General features: G+C 38.6%; 1 protein-coding gene across 10 annotated transcripts in view; it reads left to right on the forward strand.

The window, feature by feature from the left end:
• Window positions 1-19,369, forward strand: part of smtnb (smoothelin b) — an 85,746-nt gene that overhangs the window by 58,240 nt on the left and 8,137 nt on the right. For 7 of the 10 annotated variants that reach the window (XM_036598873.1, XM_036598871.1, XM_036598872.1 and 4 more), the window contains 10 exons: window positions 509-582; window positions 13,608-13,790; window positions 13,932-14,007; window positions 14,487-14,519; window positions 15,165-15,344; window positions 16,774-16,836; window positions 17,017-17,086; window positions 17,633-17,803; window positions 18,272-18,389; window positions 19,152-19,303. In XM_036598873.1, coding sequence (XP_036454766.1) covers window positions 509-582; window positions 13,608-13,790; window positions 13,932-14,007; window positions 14,487-14,519; window positions 15,165-15,344; window positions 16,774-16,836; window positions 17,017-17,086; window positions 17,633-17,803; window positions 18,272-18,389; window positions 19,152-19,303 — 1,120 coding nt within the window. The remainder of the gene's footprint in view (window positions 1-508; window positions 583-13,607; window positions 13,791-13,931; window positions 14,008-14,486; window positions 14,520-15,164; window positions 15,345-16,773; window positions 16,837-17,016; window positions 17,087-17,632; window positions 17,804-18,271; window positions 18,390-19,151; window positions 19,304-19,369) is intronic. The other 3 variants (XM_036598874.1, XM_036598880.1, XM_036598877.1) reach the window with 2 other exon arrangements.

Raw genomic sequence — 19,369 nt, forward strand, 5'->3', positions numbered from 1 at the left:
TGGCTTTATAACCTTTTCCAGACTGATAGATCTCAATTACTTTGTTTCTCATTTTTTCCTGAATTTCTCTGGATCGCAGCATGATGTCTAGCTTTTGAGGATCTTTTGATCTACTTCACTTTGTCAGGCAGGTCCTATTTCAGTGATTTCTTGATTGAACTGGTGTGGCAGTAATCCACAGATCCTCAGCTTTCCAAAGATGTGATAAACCACAATTAATTTATGTTTTAATGGGGGGCAATCACTTTTTCACACAGGGCCCTGTAGGTTTGGATTTCTTTTTCCCTTAAAAATAAAAACCTTCATTTATAAACTGCATTTTGTGTTTACTTGTGTTATCTTTGTCTAATATTTAAATTTGTTTGGTGATCTGAAACATTTAAGTGTGACAAACATGCAAAAGAATAAGAAATCAGGAAAGGGGCAAACACTTTTTCATACCACTGTAAGTCTCCAGCCCCTCAGCATGTCTCTCCTTAACTTTCCTTCTTTTTTGTGTTTTTCTTAGAACTGACGCTTGGTCTCAGAGCCACGCCATTCAAGATCAGCAGCTCCAGTCTCCTGACAGGACCCTCCATTAAGGTACTCTGGTTTCATGCAAGACTTTATCCCAAAATCATCAAACCATTATCTTCTTATAGAGTAGGCATTGGTGAGAACACAAGGAGATTGTGGTTACAGTTTAATTTCAGCCAATGAGCAGGGCTCCAGACTAATGTTGCAAAACTATCCTGAAAAATATTATCAACTGTCTGAAAGTAAAAATTGACCATCCAAAATCATAAACTGCTTGTTTACACTACATTTTTCTCTTGAATTTTTGTACTACCATATTATGGATCCCCAAAAACAATATTACATAGCAATACACAGAGTACATGCTCAGTGCACATGAATGTACTCAGACACACAATTCATACAAACACATCTATGATCTGTAAATACAATTATGTGTCTGTGGACTGCATTCTTGAAATCAATGTGTTCAGGTTTTCTCGCAGTAACTGTTACAATTATTATAATACCGGAATGTAGCCAGTCCATTGTAATAGGCATCAGAAATAAACGACATTTGATTTGTCTTCATTTATGGCTGCCTTTAGAGTAAGAATAGAGCAATATTACCATTATTGTGGTCTGAAAGAGTTAAATGCCCAGGTGCTGTGAGACATTGTTGACTAATCACTGTATGCAGCAAGCACTAGACTGTAGTCTGTATGAATAGTACTGTCATGTTCGACCAGATTACGAACAGACTACAAATTCCAACAAAAAAGCTTTAATTGTCCCTGTTTTTAGTAGAGCATGCTAAAAAGATGTAAATGAACACAATCAGAAGATGGGACAACGTTACTCTGGAGCCCTGCAGTGAGGGCCAAAAACAACATGTACTGTTTCCTCACATCCTCCACGCATATAACATAATGGCTACCATATTGCTCCGTTCTCCTGTTCAGATGTTTAGAATCACTGTTTTCAGTAATATAAACTAAAGACTGGCCTATCAGTACCGGTGGGTATCTGTATCTTGTCAATATCGCAGAAAATGCTGGATCGGATATTGTACATGAATCCAATCCAATCCTGTAACATACAGTATCTAGCCTGAAATTACACACAATCACAATTTGCCATGCTTCAATCAAAAACGGCTAATTTTAAAGCTTAAGTTTTAAAAAAATACTAATACTGAAGGTTTTTATATCAGTATTAGGAGAAAGTGATGTTGTGCCATCTCTGTATAAAACTAATTTTGTTGCAGATACATGTATAACATTATTCTATATGATATGATAGTACTCCACAATTGGCCAGGTTTCAAGCAATTTTGTATTAAGCTTTAAAAAAAAAGAAAAAGAAAAAGAAATTTTAGATTTCTCCAGAATAATGAAGAGAGCTGTGAATTATTCTAAAATGACAAAAACTTGTATAGCTGCAAGAATGTTATTAATAACATGAATATCCAAATAAGATAACTTGACCAAAAATTACAGTAAATACTTACAACAGTGTCATCATATTATAACAAGTCGTTTCACAAAATAAAGTTTAAAATATTGTAAAAACAATGAACAGTAGTGTATTTGAGAGAATTTTTGTTATCTCTATCTTTGCATCTACTGAATACAATTTTACACACGCTTCTCCCCCCACCCACCCGTGTGTGTCAGTGTTGTAATCTTGTTTAGGGATAAGGGTGAGACGGTTAATTAGCAGGGTGACAGAGTGCTCTGGACAAACAGAGGATTAGCAATTCTGGGGAATGTGTAAGAGGGAAGCAGGCGAAAAACAGAAAGAAAACATTTGCTGCAAAGACAATGAGGTGAACCTGGGCAAAAAGAATCTGGATACAGGTAAATTTCTAAATTGGATAATAGAATTATTTTTATGACAACCTATGCAGCTTTACTAAAAATTGACTTTAGTCCAAATGGACTGATGTGACTTGGTGTGGTTTGAGGTTTGATTTAATGACAGTTGTTCATATGGCACAACCAAAAATATAATAATAATAGAATGCTTTTGCGACAGGAATGTGCACAGTGCCACAACTGTAACATATCCAACGATTCTTTAAACAGGGGAGAGTGTTCTTTGATCTCTTTGGGTGGTCTTACACAGGATGTGGTTCTCTGTGCTTTTGAAACCACTGTGATGTGCAGTACAGATTAGGGTAACAGTACAGAGCTTTAAATGGTATTGTAGAGCTATCCAAAGCTTACAACTAGAAGTAAGCAGGAAAGGGGACAGAGAAGGCAAAGCAGTGATATTTAACTGGTGCCCTGGCCAAAACACATGGGAGAGATTTAGATCTGAAGAGGTGGTGTTTTAGTGAAAGAATAAGTTCAGCTGGTGGAGAGTGAGTGTTTTGGAGGAGGGTTCAATAGGGCGAGGGGGAATGAAGTCCTGGAGCAGGTATTTAAACGATAGACTTAAAGCAATGGTTTAAAGATGATGATGCATCTTAAAGGCAGAAGAAACCCCACCCCCATCCCCAGTTATTTACCATTAGCTGGTTAATGCAGAAGGGAGTCAAGATAGGTAATGTTACTGCTAGTAAACCATATGTCACATCTTTATTAATGGCTTTTATTAGCCTCTAGTGATGGAACTTTTGATGAATGAAAACAAAAAGGACACAAAATTGTGAATTCTGTCCTGATGAGGTTGAAGGACACACTGTTGTGCTACATAAAACATAAAAATAACATAAAAAGTAATGTATTGAAAGTTTAAAGGAAATGTTATTTCACACAAGCTTTGTGACTTCTGATACAGTGTGACATGCTGTCATCCAACTTTTTGGATAGTTCTCTCTACAGCGCAATATGATTTGAGGCACGCATGTGATGATTTAAGCTGGCATTTTACATGAGGCTCAATTGTAGGATGTAAGCTTCCATTGTTGGCTGCATCAGCCATGTAGCTCAAAAACTACTAGTTTTGGTCAAAAAAAAGGTAATATTGAAAAGCAAGAGAGGGCCCTATCCTGTTTTACTGCGTATATATGTGGTTAAACGAACTGTGCTCTGGTAGAAGGTTGACTACATTTGGGGAGGTTCTGAGAATTGGATTCTTTTTTTTTTTTTGGCATAGCCATTGTTTTAATTTTAGGATGTCTCCGAGGCCACTCTCACACACATTCCGTAAAATGTTTTGATGTTGCTGGAAGCTACTTTTTGACATTGGAAGACTAAGCTGTACTCCATGATCAGTAGCCATGTGGATGAGCCATCTATAGGAAACAGGGCCTTGATCCTACCCCCAAAAGCAGAGAAACTTCAATTTGCTCTCTGTATACTGACCACATGTGTTGGCTTCATTATGACTTTATTTCTTTTTGTACAGAATAGTGAGCCCATGTGTAGTAATGACTATCTGTCCAGTTAATCTGTATTTTTAGCTGCTGGCAACATTGCATATAGTAGACTGAACATATTTGTTGTGCTTTGTCTGGCAAAGGAGGATAAGCAAACAGCAGTTGTTGGAAGCCCATAAGGCAGGGAAAGCCCACATTTTTCTTACTTTTCTCATGCCTAGAAATGACCATGGAAAAATTAGAAATGCCAGCATTCCCTAGCATGCACGAGACTTTCTGCCAGTATTTTACATATATTATGTATTTTAATGCAAGTTGTGTAAATAACATTCTTACATGTTAGAAACTAGATTAACTCCCTGAAGTCAGAAAGCTTTCTTAAGTAGCTTAGGCATCATTAAGATGTCATGTCTGAAGTAGCATGTTACTGCTGTGTGCATAGAGCTAACACTACATCCCTCAACCACAAAAAGAAGCCCAGTAGTACTATACACTTCCATTGTGAACAACATTTTCATTTATTCATTGTCATTAGCTTGTCAATGAATGGTTATGATGTGCATATTCTAGCTAGCTTTGTCAAATCATTACTTCTTTCCCATTCTGTGAGCTTCTTTGCAGAGCTGACCTGTTGACTGCTGGTATAAAACTAGCACAGATATTTTAGAAGGCCTGTTTTTTTTTTTTTATTTGGCTGATATGTTTAGATGCATTGCCGTCAATAACTTCCCTGTGCCCAGAATGGCCAAAGGCATTGGTGCCTCAATGACAGTTACCTGGTACTGACTCAAATATATGCTGGCAAAGACATGTGTCATGGTGTTTTGTCTGCATCTGTCAAGCTATGGATACGAGTTGAAGCTACGATTGGGTTGGGTTTTAGATCCTGCTGTACCTGCTGTATTTTGCTCCTAGGTCTCTTCTGGCACCTACCTTTGCTTTTAGATATCGGTAAGGTGATTCTTCACAGTGAATTGGCTATTTCAAACAATCAAAAAATGTGATCAGTCTTGATAAGCTAGTACCCTCAGATTTAAATACTTGTTTTTTTTTAACTGATTCCATGAACATTTACTGGTGTGAGCTGTTTTCACTATAGTTACTGCTTGGTAATATATTAGCTATCAAATGATCACACTGTAATCTGTATGTAAACTGTTGGAACCACAAGTAAAATTATTGCTCACTTAATATTTCTGTATCCAAAGCTTATGATTATATGATTGTCCATCTCCCCTTCGTTTCCCCAGTACAATGAAGTGTAGAAAAACTATTCCTATATTCCATGCTAGAGAAGTACTGGCAGATTGTAATAATCCCCTAATGGTTTTCTTTTTCTTAAAGTATTCTGAGGCTTTAACAAAGACTAGCATGCCTAATATGGAAAATGCCAAAGGTTATCTATGTAATGTATTTTTGATTGGTTTTTCATGCATATTATTTCTTTCAACAAAATGACATTTCCTGGACTTTCCTGGAGCTATAATAACAATAATAAAAAATGTTTTATTGTATTTTTTATTTCTATATTATTTTCATACATACAGAGTTCCATGTATAATCCAATTACATTTTTGGTTTTGTTTAGAATATATTTATATTTTACTATCACACATTTTATTTTTAATCTTAGTAATCATACTACTAAGTCCACACTTGTGCAGAGTGTCATACAGGAGACACTATCAGCATTTATACAGGATCTAGTAGCATTTTTAATAAGCCTTAAGGGTCCTTTCTCTTCACAAATAAAAAAAATGCCAGTTAGGCATTAGGCTTATTCGCTATGACAACAAAAAATATATTTCACGATAACAATATTATTTCACTTAGGTCTGCTGGCAATGATTATTGGTTTGATTTTATTTCAGTGAAGTGATGTTTATTTTTGTTAGTTTACAAAAAGATTTTTTCATTTGCAGTTGGCACAAAAAGCTCTGCATATCTGAACTGCAGTATATCTGAAGTAGGGCTGGGACATGTGACAATATATATCATTATTGTGCAGAATTAGTCTCTCAAAACTGGATTTAGTGCAACACAGTATGCCAAATATTGAATAAAAATCATTGTATTCATAGTTTTCCATTTTGATACCATTTTTTTTTAAATGTAGCTCTACTGATTTTTTTTTTCTCTGTTCCAATTAATCAGATGTCTAGAAAATAAGTATTGCCACATCGTTTATCATGAAAGTTAGAGTATTGCAATGTTACCTCTGTGTGGAAGATCTGTAGCATTCATCTCTCTGGAGATTGCACTAGGCTTTTAGCTTTTTTACATTTGTGTACACTTCATTTCCCTAGTACTGGATTTAAGAAACAATGTCCACCCATTGCCCCTGAGGCTGTCTGTTGTCTGCCAGTGGAGGTGTGAAGGGCAGGAGCTCTAAATAAAGAGAGCAGTAGGGGCTGAGGGGGGTGTACTCACTAGAATAATGGACTGACTGGTGATAAATAGACATGACTATGGCACCTGAGTTAGAGGGGGGCCCTGGGCCTTTGCTGCCATGGTGACAAAATTCCAAGCCTGGACATTGGCTCTCATGTTCTGGCCAGCTGAAGAGAAGGGATACGGGTGGGGGTATAAAGAGCTGGGGGTTGTTCCCAGCAAACTTTTGAAATAGGTATGTTTTGTGAGGCTGGCAACTTGCAGATTCCAACGTGAGGTTTCACGGTTTTGCCAGCTTTGATATTTTAATCAAGAATTGCTGGATTTACGAGGATACCCTGGCATTATTCTAAAGTCTAGGCACTAGTTTGTGTGTTAGTTACCAGTAGAGGTGAACACGAGAATATCTGCAAACCTCACTATGCCTGGTGTTGAATTGGACCTTGTTCCAGCCTTGGAAGATACAGCAGCTCCGCTTGGCAGTCCAGTTGCCGAGTCTGGCCTGGAGGCTGTCTTTGGGGACCTTTTGGCGGATTCCATTGTCACTGAAGATCCAGATGAAAAGGGGCCTGATGCTGATGAAGCCATGAGTGGTCTAGAGCTCACTCTGCAGTGTGCTGTACAAGAGATCCATTGCGACTTAAAGGCGTTCAGCAAGCGTGTAGATGCACGCTTGGAGGAAGCTGCAGCTCAGATCGCTCCAGCCATTGAAGCCATTTCAGCCTTGCAAGAGGAGAATTTAAGGTTAAGGGTCCAACAGGAGAAGCTTGCCAGACAGATAGAAGCTCTGTGTCATGTTCTTAATCTACCTGAACCTCAGCTTCAGCAAGATCAAGGCGCTGAGGTGCCGAATGATTCATCTGATCCTGATTCTGAGCCCGTCCCACATCCACCCACCTTTGCCATCCGTCGGTCATCTTCTGCATCTTCGCAGACGGGAAATTTTTCCCCGAGCAATAGCACGGTATTGATCATGTTCCATATTAGGACTTTCTCATGCCCTCATTGAACTTGAGTGAAAGTGCAAGAGGTTTATGTTGTAGAAAGCAATGGTTTGACCAAAAAATATTGCATAATTGTCACCTTACCCCTGGTGTAACTGATCAGAAGCAATGTATTTGCTTTTTCAAGTTTTGTAGTGGAGCCAGTGTTGCTGACAAGTAATGGAAGCTTATACCTCAGCAATCAGCACCAAAATCATTTCATACTTGCCACAAACTATGTTGAGTTTTAAGGAATCAAATACACTTGATTATGTGGTTTCTGACACACAAGCACATTGTGTGACACTCTGGCTTCCAGATGACAGCACTACTCCTCGCTAGGCAACTTACTTTTGTCCGTTTTTTAGATTCCACCAAAACTGAGGTAAAAACCTTTGGATGCCAAACAGTTCAAGGCTGATTATCCACATTTGGGCTACGAGTAAAATTGTATATTTTAAATAGTAAATTTGTTTTTTTGGCCGAGCCATACTGTCTTTTAAACAAAGACAGTAAGTAGAGCGCCTTTCTAGTGAGGGGACTGTCCAGTTGCGCTGTGTTTGTGGTTAAAGGGAGCGTGCATTTGTGTGCTATTATAAGTGGGTTGTGTTGACTGGCAATGTAGGCCAAAAAAAGCATGCAAGCGCTGTCCCTAGATAAGACCAGCTGTCAGTGTGAGGGTTGACCTTTGTTGTCCCTCTTTTCACGCATTCTCCTTTTGCTCTCTGAAATGCCATACCACAGGGGTGTAAAGCTTCATCCTGTATTGTGCTCAGTCCTCTACTTTGTTTTCATTTAATCCATTAAATCAGAGCTGCAGTCATCTTGCCAAATTTGGCCCCAAAAGGGCTTTTGTCCTGGCAGGGACCTGAGTTTTAAGCAGCTGAATTTTTCTTGGTAGTTTGAAGCCACTTGGCTTGCCTTGAGCACTGGGATGTAGTGAAGTATGTATATGCAAAACCAGGACTATATGTATTAAATACTGATCTAGAGTGATCTATTCCATGAAACATTCATTTTGATATTAAAGGCAAAAACCAATCCTACATTAGTACTTGTAGTCTGAGATGTTGAATGGAGTATAAGCTTTTGCTTATAGCATCAGCAATGAACTGTGAAATTTTATAATCTAAAATGTTTAGGGGTGTACCAAATGTCTATACCTGTGCAGTAGTATTATGTTCTAGATTAGCTTGTGCTGTAATGGTCTAAGTTAAGGCATGGCAACCTTAGACATACTATATAAGTCTGGGTAGTGTAGTTAGTGTAGTAGTGAGTAGTGTTCGTGTCAGAAAAGTGATAATACATAAGCAAGAATTCTGATTCTATTTTCAGCACTCCTGTTCTGAGAAGCTTTGTGAGTACGGGGCCTGATCAATAAGAAAGGAAAGATTTTGTTTAACATTTGAGAAGCTGAATCCTTAAAGGATTACTATCAGCTTAGACCTTCGAAGAATCTCATGGCATAGGGCAAGCCATGTTCTAGATAAAGTAGAAGTCAGTCCTCACCTTTAGTGGTAAACTTTTGGCCTTATTTGTTTTGGTGTGGGCTAGCTGTAATAGTAGACTTGTCTGCATGTACATGCAGTTACTTTTATGAATATTCAAGCAATGCAGCATTAAATCTCTGCATGCAGCTTGTTTGCTCTTTTACCTGGTCCAAATACATGCAAAACTCCACTGTTTTTTTTATACTGGTAAATTGCAAAACTTTGCTAATTATGGATTAGCAAGAGGTAAACGGTGACATACCGTGGCACTACATTTCCACATAGGTTTTTAACATCAGCCCAACCGCCTGAGTTATCAGTGAGGCTGTTAGAAAACTACTTGTAAAGGAAATGCATTTATGGAGTTCTTAGTAAAGAGTTAAGGGTGCTATTAAATATAAGACTAGTGCCTGCAGTACCTAGCTTGGGCTTTAATGTGGCAGATGACATGTTTAGGTAAAATATTCCTTTGCACACTGCTTTGCTGATTGTTAAGACCCACTGTATAATATAAAACAGTGACAACAGATGCTGGAAAAAGAATAGGCCCAGCTGACTGGTATATACACAGCGTGAACCCGAGTGACCCCAGTGCCTTTGACAGCCAGCTCTTACATAATTTTGGAAATGTCTGAGTGATTCCGCACACACTCCATTGACTTAACAGGGAATGTTTTGCCTCTGCCAAGTCTTTGTATAAACTTGGTGATTTTTAAAAATCACAGCTTATTTTTCTCTCGTTGTTGGGTGCCGTGTTTTCATGTTTAGTGTCATTGCAAATATGCATGTTTGATCAAGACAAAATCTCCTGGGAGCCTTGTTACAACAGAAGCACAACAAAGCCTAATGGCTGCCTTTAACACATCGCAGGTAGCCTTTCACAGCACCCTATAAAAAGAGTCTGGAGACTTGCTGTCTGAATGTATAGACTTTTTGTCCACGCCAAATAAATTCCCATGAACAGCCTACAGCACAAGGGTGCTTATGGAAACTCCTCTGTTTATAGCTGGTTCTCGTCTCCCATGTTCTCTTGTCATCACTTGAGACCCACACCAAATCCCTGGATAATTCTTTCTGTCCGTCACTGACACACACATGCATACTTTTCTACACACACTCAGATTCTCAGTGCTTTGGGAGGTCTAACGGTTTGTGATGGTGAAATATCAAATTCTGTGTCTGATGGATATAATCAGAATGAGTAGTCTAGTTACCTCTATTCAACCCATTTTTTGCAATAAACATAGCTGTTATGTTCAATGTTTGAGAAGCAGAATCCTTCAGGGATTACTGTCAACTTGGACTTTCCATGAATTTAATGATATAGGACAAGACGTTCTAGATAAAACTGAAGTCAATCCTTATATTTAGTGCTGAACATTTGGCCTTACTTATTTTGTGTGGGCTAGCTGTGATGGTAGATTTGTCTGCATGAGCATGCAATTTCTCTGTGCAGACCGTCTGTCCTTCTAACTGGTCCAAATATATGCAAATAATCTAAAAGAGCAATAATAATCAGAAAGAGTAGTCTAGTTACATGTAGGGGTCAACCAATGTGTTTTTTCAGGACCGATGCTGATATTAGTAACTAAGGGTACCAAGAACCGATACTTGGGCCAGATATTCATTTACCATAAATTTGATATTTGTAGTGTGAAAATTTACAACCCCATTTCCAAAAAAGTTGGGACATGCGCAGAATGCAAAAAAAAAATAGAATGCAGTGGTGTGCAAATCATTTTAACCTATTTTATTTAATTGAACAAAAACAACATATCAAATGTTATTTTTTTTTTTTAATGCCTATTTCGAATTTGATGCCAGCAACTTATTTAAAAAAAGTTGGGACGGGGACATGTTTACCACTGTGTTGCATCACTTCTTCTTTTAAAGACACTCTGTAAGAGTTTGGGAATTGCTGTAGTTTTAAAAGTAAAATGTTTTCCCATTCATGCTTGTGTGTAACACATGCAGAATGTGGTTTGGCATTGTCTTGCTGAATTAAGCAAGGGCTTCCCTGAAAAAGACGTTGTCTGGATGACAGCATATGTTGCTCTAAAACCCGTATATATCATTCAGCATCGATGGTGTCTTCACAGACGTGCAGTAATACACCCCCGTACCATCACGGATACTGGCTATTGAACCGTGTACTGATAACAAGCTAGATGGTCCCTCTCCTCAATAGCCGGGAGGATGTGGCGTCCTTGATTTCCTAAAAGAATTTCAAATTTTGAATCATCTGACCACAGGACACTTTTCACTTTGCCTCAGTTTGTCTTAAATGAGCTTGGGTCCACAGAAGGTGTTTCTGGATCCTGTTAATATATAGTTTATTCTTTGCATGGTACAACTTTAACTTACATTTGTGGATACAGTGACTTCACAGACAATGGTTTTCAGAAGTGTTTCTGAGCACATGCACTGATTTCCACTACAGAATTGTGTCTATTTTTAATGCAGTGCCACCTGAGGGCACAAAGATCATGGCCAGCTAATACTGGTTTTTGGCCTTGTCCCTTGCATACAGAGATTATTTGGATTCTCTGAATGTTTTATTGATACTAAAATGTAGATGATGGGTTCTTTTGCTATTTTACATTCAGAAACGTTATTCTTGAGTTGTTGCGCTATTTTCCCACACCGAGTAATGAACTCCTCCCCATCTTTACTTCTGAAACACTGAATAAGTCTATCACATGTATCCTGTGTACAGTCAATTGTTCCTGCGATTGTAGCCCTCTCAGCTTATGAACTCTTGTTACAGTGGAGGCTCTTGAAGAGCTGTAGCTTTCCACTTTGCTATTATTTTTGTTAGTTTGTTGTTTATTGAGTTATCAGTAGTTCTTCCACAAGCAATGTCCTGTTTAGTCTACCGAATTACTGGGATTGTCAGCATCAGTGGTGTGTTTTCTTGTAAATGGTACTTCAGTCTTTATGTACTGTCAGTGATGAAGACGTTCACCATGACAGTAGCTGGATATATTTTTTTATCAAGAGAACTTGCCAATTAAAAATTGTATTACAGTTTGTACTACAGTCAGTGTCATAGCAACACTGTGCAAACTGCTGGGCTTCAGCCTGCATTACTACAGATCGTTTGGAGGGTCAAACTAGGAAAATGCATTGATGGCACTAATATATATTGACATTAATAACATGTTAACTTTGACAGCACTAATTACAAGGTATATTAGTATTATTAAACTTAACCAATGTTTTGTCCAACTTAAAGCGATTGACAAAATTAAATTTATACAATTTTCCCCCAAACCCACATGTAGTGCGTAGGCTGAAACCTATTTGGTGTCCGAAAGTTGGTTTCTGAAACTGTACAACGGGTCCTTTTGAACAAAATTGTGTTGCATAGCTAAAAACTGTACTAACAGCCATCTTAAGCATACTTTTGTCCATTTTGTATACTATAGTATCACCTCATAAGCAAGTTTGTTTAAGATTACTTATAACTTTGTGTGTTTTAAAACAAATGTTTGGTGATTTAGGCAAAAAGTTTGCTAATGCTTTTTACACAATGCTGGTTGACATAAGCATCCATTACTGTAGCTAAATTGGCCACATAGCTCCAGTGCTGAAGTAAAGAAACAAACTTAAGATACTGAAGCAGATGTTTTGATTGACGACATTTGAGAGAAGGGGAAAGTTGTGTACACTTGTTTGTTTTTTTACTGTTTTATTAATTTACATATTTTATAACTTATTTTTGCCAGAATTTTTATTTTACCTTTATTTTACCTTGTAATCCCTATTCTCAGCCAGTGACAGCATCCACTAATGACCAGTTCAAACCATTTCAGTGATATTCCAATCCTGTACCACATAAACTAATGTACGTTTTGTAACCCTAACCTAACCTACCCCACTGTTCCATGTCATGAGTGATTCACTTGGCGATTAGCAACACCTGGCTCTCAAAACACGCTTCATCCCACCTGGCAGGACAGGGAGATACTAGTTGATCCGGATAGTGGGATTGGGTTATGAGAGCATGCAAGCCGGCCAGGCTCTCGGGGACATTCACAGAAATCAGCACGCTTTCATTCCTGTTTAAATGTCAACCAGCTTCCATGGCTATTGTATAAACACAGCTGTAAGGATAGATCAGATTCGGAAACATCTCCCTCCCCCAACCCCACATCTGCCGCCATTCCTCCATGCATGTACTCGTGCGCACACACCATGCCATTTTTCCATCTCCTCTATCTTCCATACTGCTATAATGGTAAAAGTAATAAATGGGCTGCCTACCTTGTGAAAAAAGCATATAAAGTGATGAAGGGAAAAAAATCAGACACTGTAATTTGCTGAATGTTTTAGTCCCATGAAAGAAACACAGACAGCATTAGGCCTATAGTATTTACTTGATATTTATCATTAACAACTATGAAAAGTTATCATATTTAAATACTCAAGCACACGTCTAAACTCAGTGTTTTTGTCTCTTGTAAACTCTAATTTCTTAGTTAAAACTACATCACTGCATAATATATTAATTATTTGTAATTTCACAGTTGACTACAACAGTGACTACAACAGTAATGTATTCGCTCAATATTTTGGCCAAAATATTTGTGGACTATCTTCAAATAGAATTTCAAATTGTGGTCTACTGAAGTGTAGTTCCGTTTTACATTTGAGTATGCAGTATAAGTCAAAATTTTATAGTTACACCAAAATGAATGAATAAAATCATGGAATTTGAATTGAATTGTTTTCCATACAATCATAATCAAATCTAATCTTCTGGTCAGAAATGTACACTGCCACCTTCTAATATAATGTGATTGTACAGTCCTGTTACTGCTGCTGTGACTTTGCAGTGTCCTTTTTGTCTGCACTAATTTCACAAAGTTTCTATCCATCTGTGTGCTATGATGAACAGCTCTCACTGCATCTTCTTCACAGATGGAGACGGAGCCTGGATTTACGATTGAACCTTCTGTGCAGACGGCCAGCGAAGCCCCAGTTGTGCCTAATGGCTCATCAGTGGCCCAAGTGAAGAACGAGGTGCTCAGTAGCACCAGCAGCATCAAGCTCACCTCCGAGCAGCTCGAGGCCATAGAGGACGAGGAGATCCTGGACAAAATGGTATTGACCACCAGACCAGTAAAGCTAATTGAAAGATTCAAGGAAAAATGAAGTTTGCACCAAGGCATGCATGGAATACACATGTAAAACACCTAATCTGAGAATGGTTTTATTTTTTTTCTTTTATTTTTGCTGTAATAGCTTGATGACTCCAAAGATTTTGAAGAGCGGAAAATGATCAGGGCAGCTATGAGAGAACTCCGAAAGAAAAAGAGAGGTGAGTCTGTTACATTTTTACAATTTTTTCTTTATTTCTATTTATTTTTTTCTCAGTTTCTTTGTCTTTTTCCCCTCTGTTTCAGGCTTTCTCTGTCTGAATCTCTGTCCATCTGTGTGTCTCTCTGTCTGCTTCACCTTTTCTCTGTGTCTCTCTCTCACTCTCTGTCCCCCTCTGTTTCTGCCTCTGTCTCACTTTCTGTCTCTCTTTGTCTGTTTCTATCTCCTCTGTATCTGTCTCACTGTTTAATTTCTCTGTTTCAGTCTCTCTGTTATCTGTCTGTCTCTGGCTGAGTCTCTGTCTCTGTCATTCTTTGTTTCTCTGTCTCCCTCTTTCTGCCTTTTTCTCTTGCTTTTGATCTCTCTCTTGATCACCCTACACCCCCATCAGGGCATGTGTGGACCCCAACGGTATTTGCTACCTGCTCTTTTTCTGTTTATGTCCTCACTCTATCTTTCCAATTTCCTCTCTGCCTTCAGAAGCCAGGTTGGGATGTTCTCAGGATGAGCTAGGTATGATGGCTTTTTGTCCATGCCTATTTGTGGGGTTTTGTTACCTGATGTGTGCATATGCCTGCAGCCTATTCACTCATTTTGCACTTGTATTTAGATATAATTGAGAGATAAATTACACTGAAGTTGCATTTGCATGTCCAACTATTATTATTATTATTATTATTATTATTATTATTATTGGTACAGACCACATTTTTGAGTGTTTGCATCATCCAAGAATTCACCCATGTCTCACCTTATACACTATTGGTTATGTGACTCACTGAGATATAATTCTGCAAATTACTGCCAGAAAAAGATCATACAGCTCTTCTATTTATCCTAACTTTTGGCTGCTAAATATCAGACTATTGGACAAGAGTGTGAATGTTTTCACCTTTTGCGTTCTGTTGTTTTATTTTGGGGGCTTAGAAAAGAAAATGTACAGGTAAGGCAGTCAAAGTCTGGCTGATTAAGAGATCAGCTTGTGTTATTGTGTTACTCAGATATTCAGATATTTCAAGTATCTTACACGTTGTTCAGGGATCGTTCTAAGTGATTCTTTTTTGCATTTGCTCTATTCTTCATCATCTTTTTCCCTTCTCTTTCTCCTCCTCACTCTTTGTCTTCCCTTCTGCTCTCCCTTGCTGCTTTCACTCACAGACCAAAGGGAGAAGGAGCGAGAGGTGCGTCTGCAGGAGCTGAGGCAGCAGAGAGAGGAGAGAGGCCAGAAGACTCGTCCAGGCCCAGGCACCGGGGAGGTGGTGATGAAGAAAATTGAGAAGTCTGCAGATGGTTCTACTATCAGTGAGATCACAAAAACCAACCGCTTCGCCCAGTCAGGTGAACAAAGGATGCTCAACAAATTCACATTGCAAAGCAAGCACATGAACAAGATGTGCAAATGGACAGAACGTGCAAATAGCTAACAATAAATCAGTACTAGCTGCCTCCTCACCATAATGTTGATACATACTTTCATTCATTAGCTCCATATTTAGTGGCGTATTTGGACAAGTCCTTGAGGATTTAAAATTCGGATACACACTGAAATCAGTATATAGTGCTAATTATACCTGTCACAGCCATAAAATATTAGCTTCTGATTAATTGCCATAAAAATAATTAAACGTTTTTTTTTTTTCATTGTTTGTTACTATTAAAGTACAAGCCTGAAGTGGACAAATTGGCAGTTTTTTACATAGCTGTTCATATTTAGTAGCTCCCAGGTGATTACAGGCACAGCTCGAGGTCAGTTAAACAAAGAATTAAACAAATATTACTCACTTGCTACCCTCTAAAGGTGTTATAGCCTCAGATAGAAGTTATAAGTTACACATAACTGCATTTTCTGCTTTCTTTTATTTGCATGCATTTGCCCCAACCCTACTGATGAACATGCTCACATATTCATATTCTGTTGTGGCGTAAACATAGAATTATATGTTGAAAATAATTTCAGTCATCTCAAATAATTGTGATCAGGTGATTATGTAATAATTCTGACAGGCCTAGTGCTTACACTGCTGTCAGTGAGTCAGTGCCAACAGGCTTGTCACTGTAATGCTAACTCATCATCGTAAGTTTTTTTCATTCATCAAATCCAGCATTACACTGACGCTATCATCTTTATAAGGCTAGTCTAGGAGCATCCAATATCTTTTGCACGGCCACAACAATTAGGATGCTGTTAATTCCTTTCTGATCAGCTGCCTGCATGGCCATGTGTATGTGCTTCCGAGCAATGGGTTTTATCTGTCCAACAGCAAACAAACCTATTGGAAGCAGTTGTGCACTATCAATGAGCCTTTTAGAACAGTATTGTTGCTAGTTTGAAAAAAGTTTGAACTCCAGGCATTGCGTCTCCAAAAGATATTTATGCTTTTTTTTTTTTGGTAACCTTGTTTTGAAAACCTCCTGCCCTACATGTCACATCAAAACAATAATACTTAAAGAATGACACACTTTCATTTATTAGATACAGCATGAGCATATCTGGGTGGCTCCTAGATTAATTGAACTTGCAAAACTAAAACAAGCAGATTGTTCAATACATGGCTAACAAAGAATTGGTGCAAGCAATCTAATTGCTATAATTATAAAGTATAATTATATATAATTATATAACTATAACCTTAGGCATTCTTTTATTTTTTTATCTAGCATTTGCATTTTTTGGGTTGAACAAAAAGCATTCTTCATTTTCTTTTCTTTTGCCCTTATAACATTTTAACCTGGGTGTCTGTGTGCTTGTGTGTGCCTGTACATGTAGATGATGGCAGCAGGATGTCCCGTAGCACTATAATGGAAGCTACTTATACACAGAAGTCTGACAGTGAGTTACTTCTTTTGTAACTCTTACAACCCTATTTCCAAAAAAGTTGTTTTATTTGTATTTTGCACAGCATCCCAACTTTTTTGGAAACAGGGTTGTATTTACAGCCACATTAAGACTAAGAATTTGCAACATTCTGTATTATCATTCACCCTCACTCTTGTTGTGTTTTGGTTTCAGGGGGGACCATGCAAGCTAAATCCTACAGCTACTCCTCTTCTTCTTCCACTTCGACGAAGAAGGTTGGAAGGTGAGCAAATTAAATTTAAACAAATAAATTTCAAACACTCAAATCAGAAAATATTTTATATAGATCTCGCATAAGAGCTACCAAAAGATGTGATCCACATCTGATTATTCTGTTCATTCAGTGATTTACCTTTGTGTGTTAGGCATGTGATTTAATCAGCTACCAGCTGACCTGAAGAATAACTCTCACATAACTTCACTGTACAAATGTATCTTCTTTTTGATTGGAATATTTCGCTATATGTCTTTGCTAAGATTTTGCATAATGTGAGATGCAATATCTGCTCCTGGTAGTTCAGCATTCTCTGTGGTTGCACACTTAAAAACTTATTTAAATTTACAAGCGAATACTCAATTTCATTTTTTAACTACAAACTACACTTTATTCTAATAGCCAATAAAATAAACAAATACCAAGATAAGTCCTGTATGTTTAAATAACCATCCATTATCTGTACATCATCTGAACCTATGTTACTGAGAATGTGTCTGCGCTTGGATGTTTAAAGATTTAGTTGCTAGTTCATCTTGCTTGTTGATTTGTCAGTGTGTTTGATCGTGAGGATGACACCTCACGCAGTGGAGGCAGCTTGGCGGCACTGGAGCGCAGGCAGGCTGAGCGCAAGAAGGAGCTCATGAGGGCTCAGACCCTGCCCAAAACATCCACCTCCCAGGCCCGTAAAGCCATGATCGAGAAGCTCGAGAAGGATGGTGGAGGGTGAGCACAGCATCTTCATGACCATTCATGGCTCATTTGTCATACTCATGGGTTATATACTGGGTTATATATTATGCTTTATTTAACAAAAACTGTTTTTTTGTTTTGTTTTGTTTTTTTCTTTTTAGTGTTATGTTTTTACTTTTGTTCTGGAGCTCTGAGGCTAATGTGGCAAACAATTAATGGAAGCTTACAGCCCAACAATTGGCATTGTTCAGACTACATACCTGAATGATCATACTCTTGCCTCACACCATTTCGTGTTGTGAAGTAATCTGAAATTGAGGTTTCATAGCAAAAACAGTAGTAGAAGCTATATTGAAGCCTGAATTTGTTTGGAATCAAAGTGAATGGGTTAATTTGCCTTTGGGATTCTTGCGAAGTGGGCGAGCTATATGATCACCAAGTAAAAACACATGCATTTAAAATATTGTGTTATAATAAATTTTGTTTTTGTTTTGATAACAGCTCACCAGCTGCACAAGTAAACAAGGTCCAGCGCTCCACCAGCTTTGGTGTTCCCAATGCTAACTCCATCAAACAGATGCTGTTGGATTGGTGCAGAGCTAAGACTCGCGGCTATGATGTAAGGAGGTCAACGAGCATAACTGTTATTCTTAAGTGTCACTATAAAGCCCTAAACTACAAAAACTAACTATTTTTATGGTGACTTGTTAGAACTACAGCCAGTGTTGTACGATAGGAAGAATTTTCAAATTTTGCTTCACTATGCAGTGCTAAAGGGCGGCACGGTGGCGCAGTGGGTAGTGCTGTCGCCTCACAGCAAGAAGGGCCTGGGTTCGATTCACGGCTGGGCGACCAGTGTCCTTTCTGTGTTGAGTTTGCATGTTCTCACCGTCTCTGCGTGGGTTTCCTCCGGGTTCTCCGGTTTCCTCCCACAGTCCAAAGACATGCAGTCAGGCTAATTGGACATGCTAAATTGCCCCTAGGTGTGAATGTGTATGTCTGTCTGCCCTGCGATGGACTGGCGACCTGTCCAGGGTGTATCTGTCTGTCTGTCTGCCCTGCGATGGACTGGCGACCTGTCCAGGGTGTATCTGTCTGTCTGTCTGCCCTGCGATGGACTGGCGACCTGTCCAGGGTGTATCCTGCCTTCCGCCCAATGACAGCTGGGATAGGCTCCAGCACCCCACTGCGACCCAGAAGGATAAGCGGTTTAGATGGTGTGTGTGTGTGTGTGTGTGTGTGTGTGTGCAGTGCTACTTTAGTTTCATTACAAACATGCTGATAGACTGCATGTAGTCATTTGTAAACCAACTTGCTGTGTATTGCTCTCCCTCATGTTCTTATGGTCTTTTCTCTTTTTTTCCTTTCTCCATGGTTTCAGAATGTGGACATTCAGAACTTCTCCTCCAGTTGGAGTGATGGATTGGCTTTCTGTGCTTTAGTGCACAACTTCTTCCCTGAGGCCTTCGACTACTCTGCACTCAGTCCTAGCAATCGCAGACAGAACTTTGAGGTGGCCTTTAAAACAGCAGAGTGAGTATATAAATGAACACGCACTCACACACGTTTGCTTGTGCCCCTTTTAGCACACAGCAGATG

This window comes from Colossoma macropomum, unplaced genomic scaffold, assembly GCF_904425465.1.
Source record: "Colossoma macropomum unplaced genomic scaffold, Colossoma_macropomum, whole genome shotgun sequence".
In the NCBI taxonomy this organism is placed as follows: domain Eukaryota; kingdom Metazoa; phylum Chordata; class Actinopteri; order Characiformes; family Serrasalmidae; genus Colossoma; species Colossoma macropomum.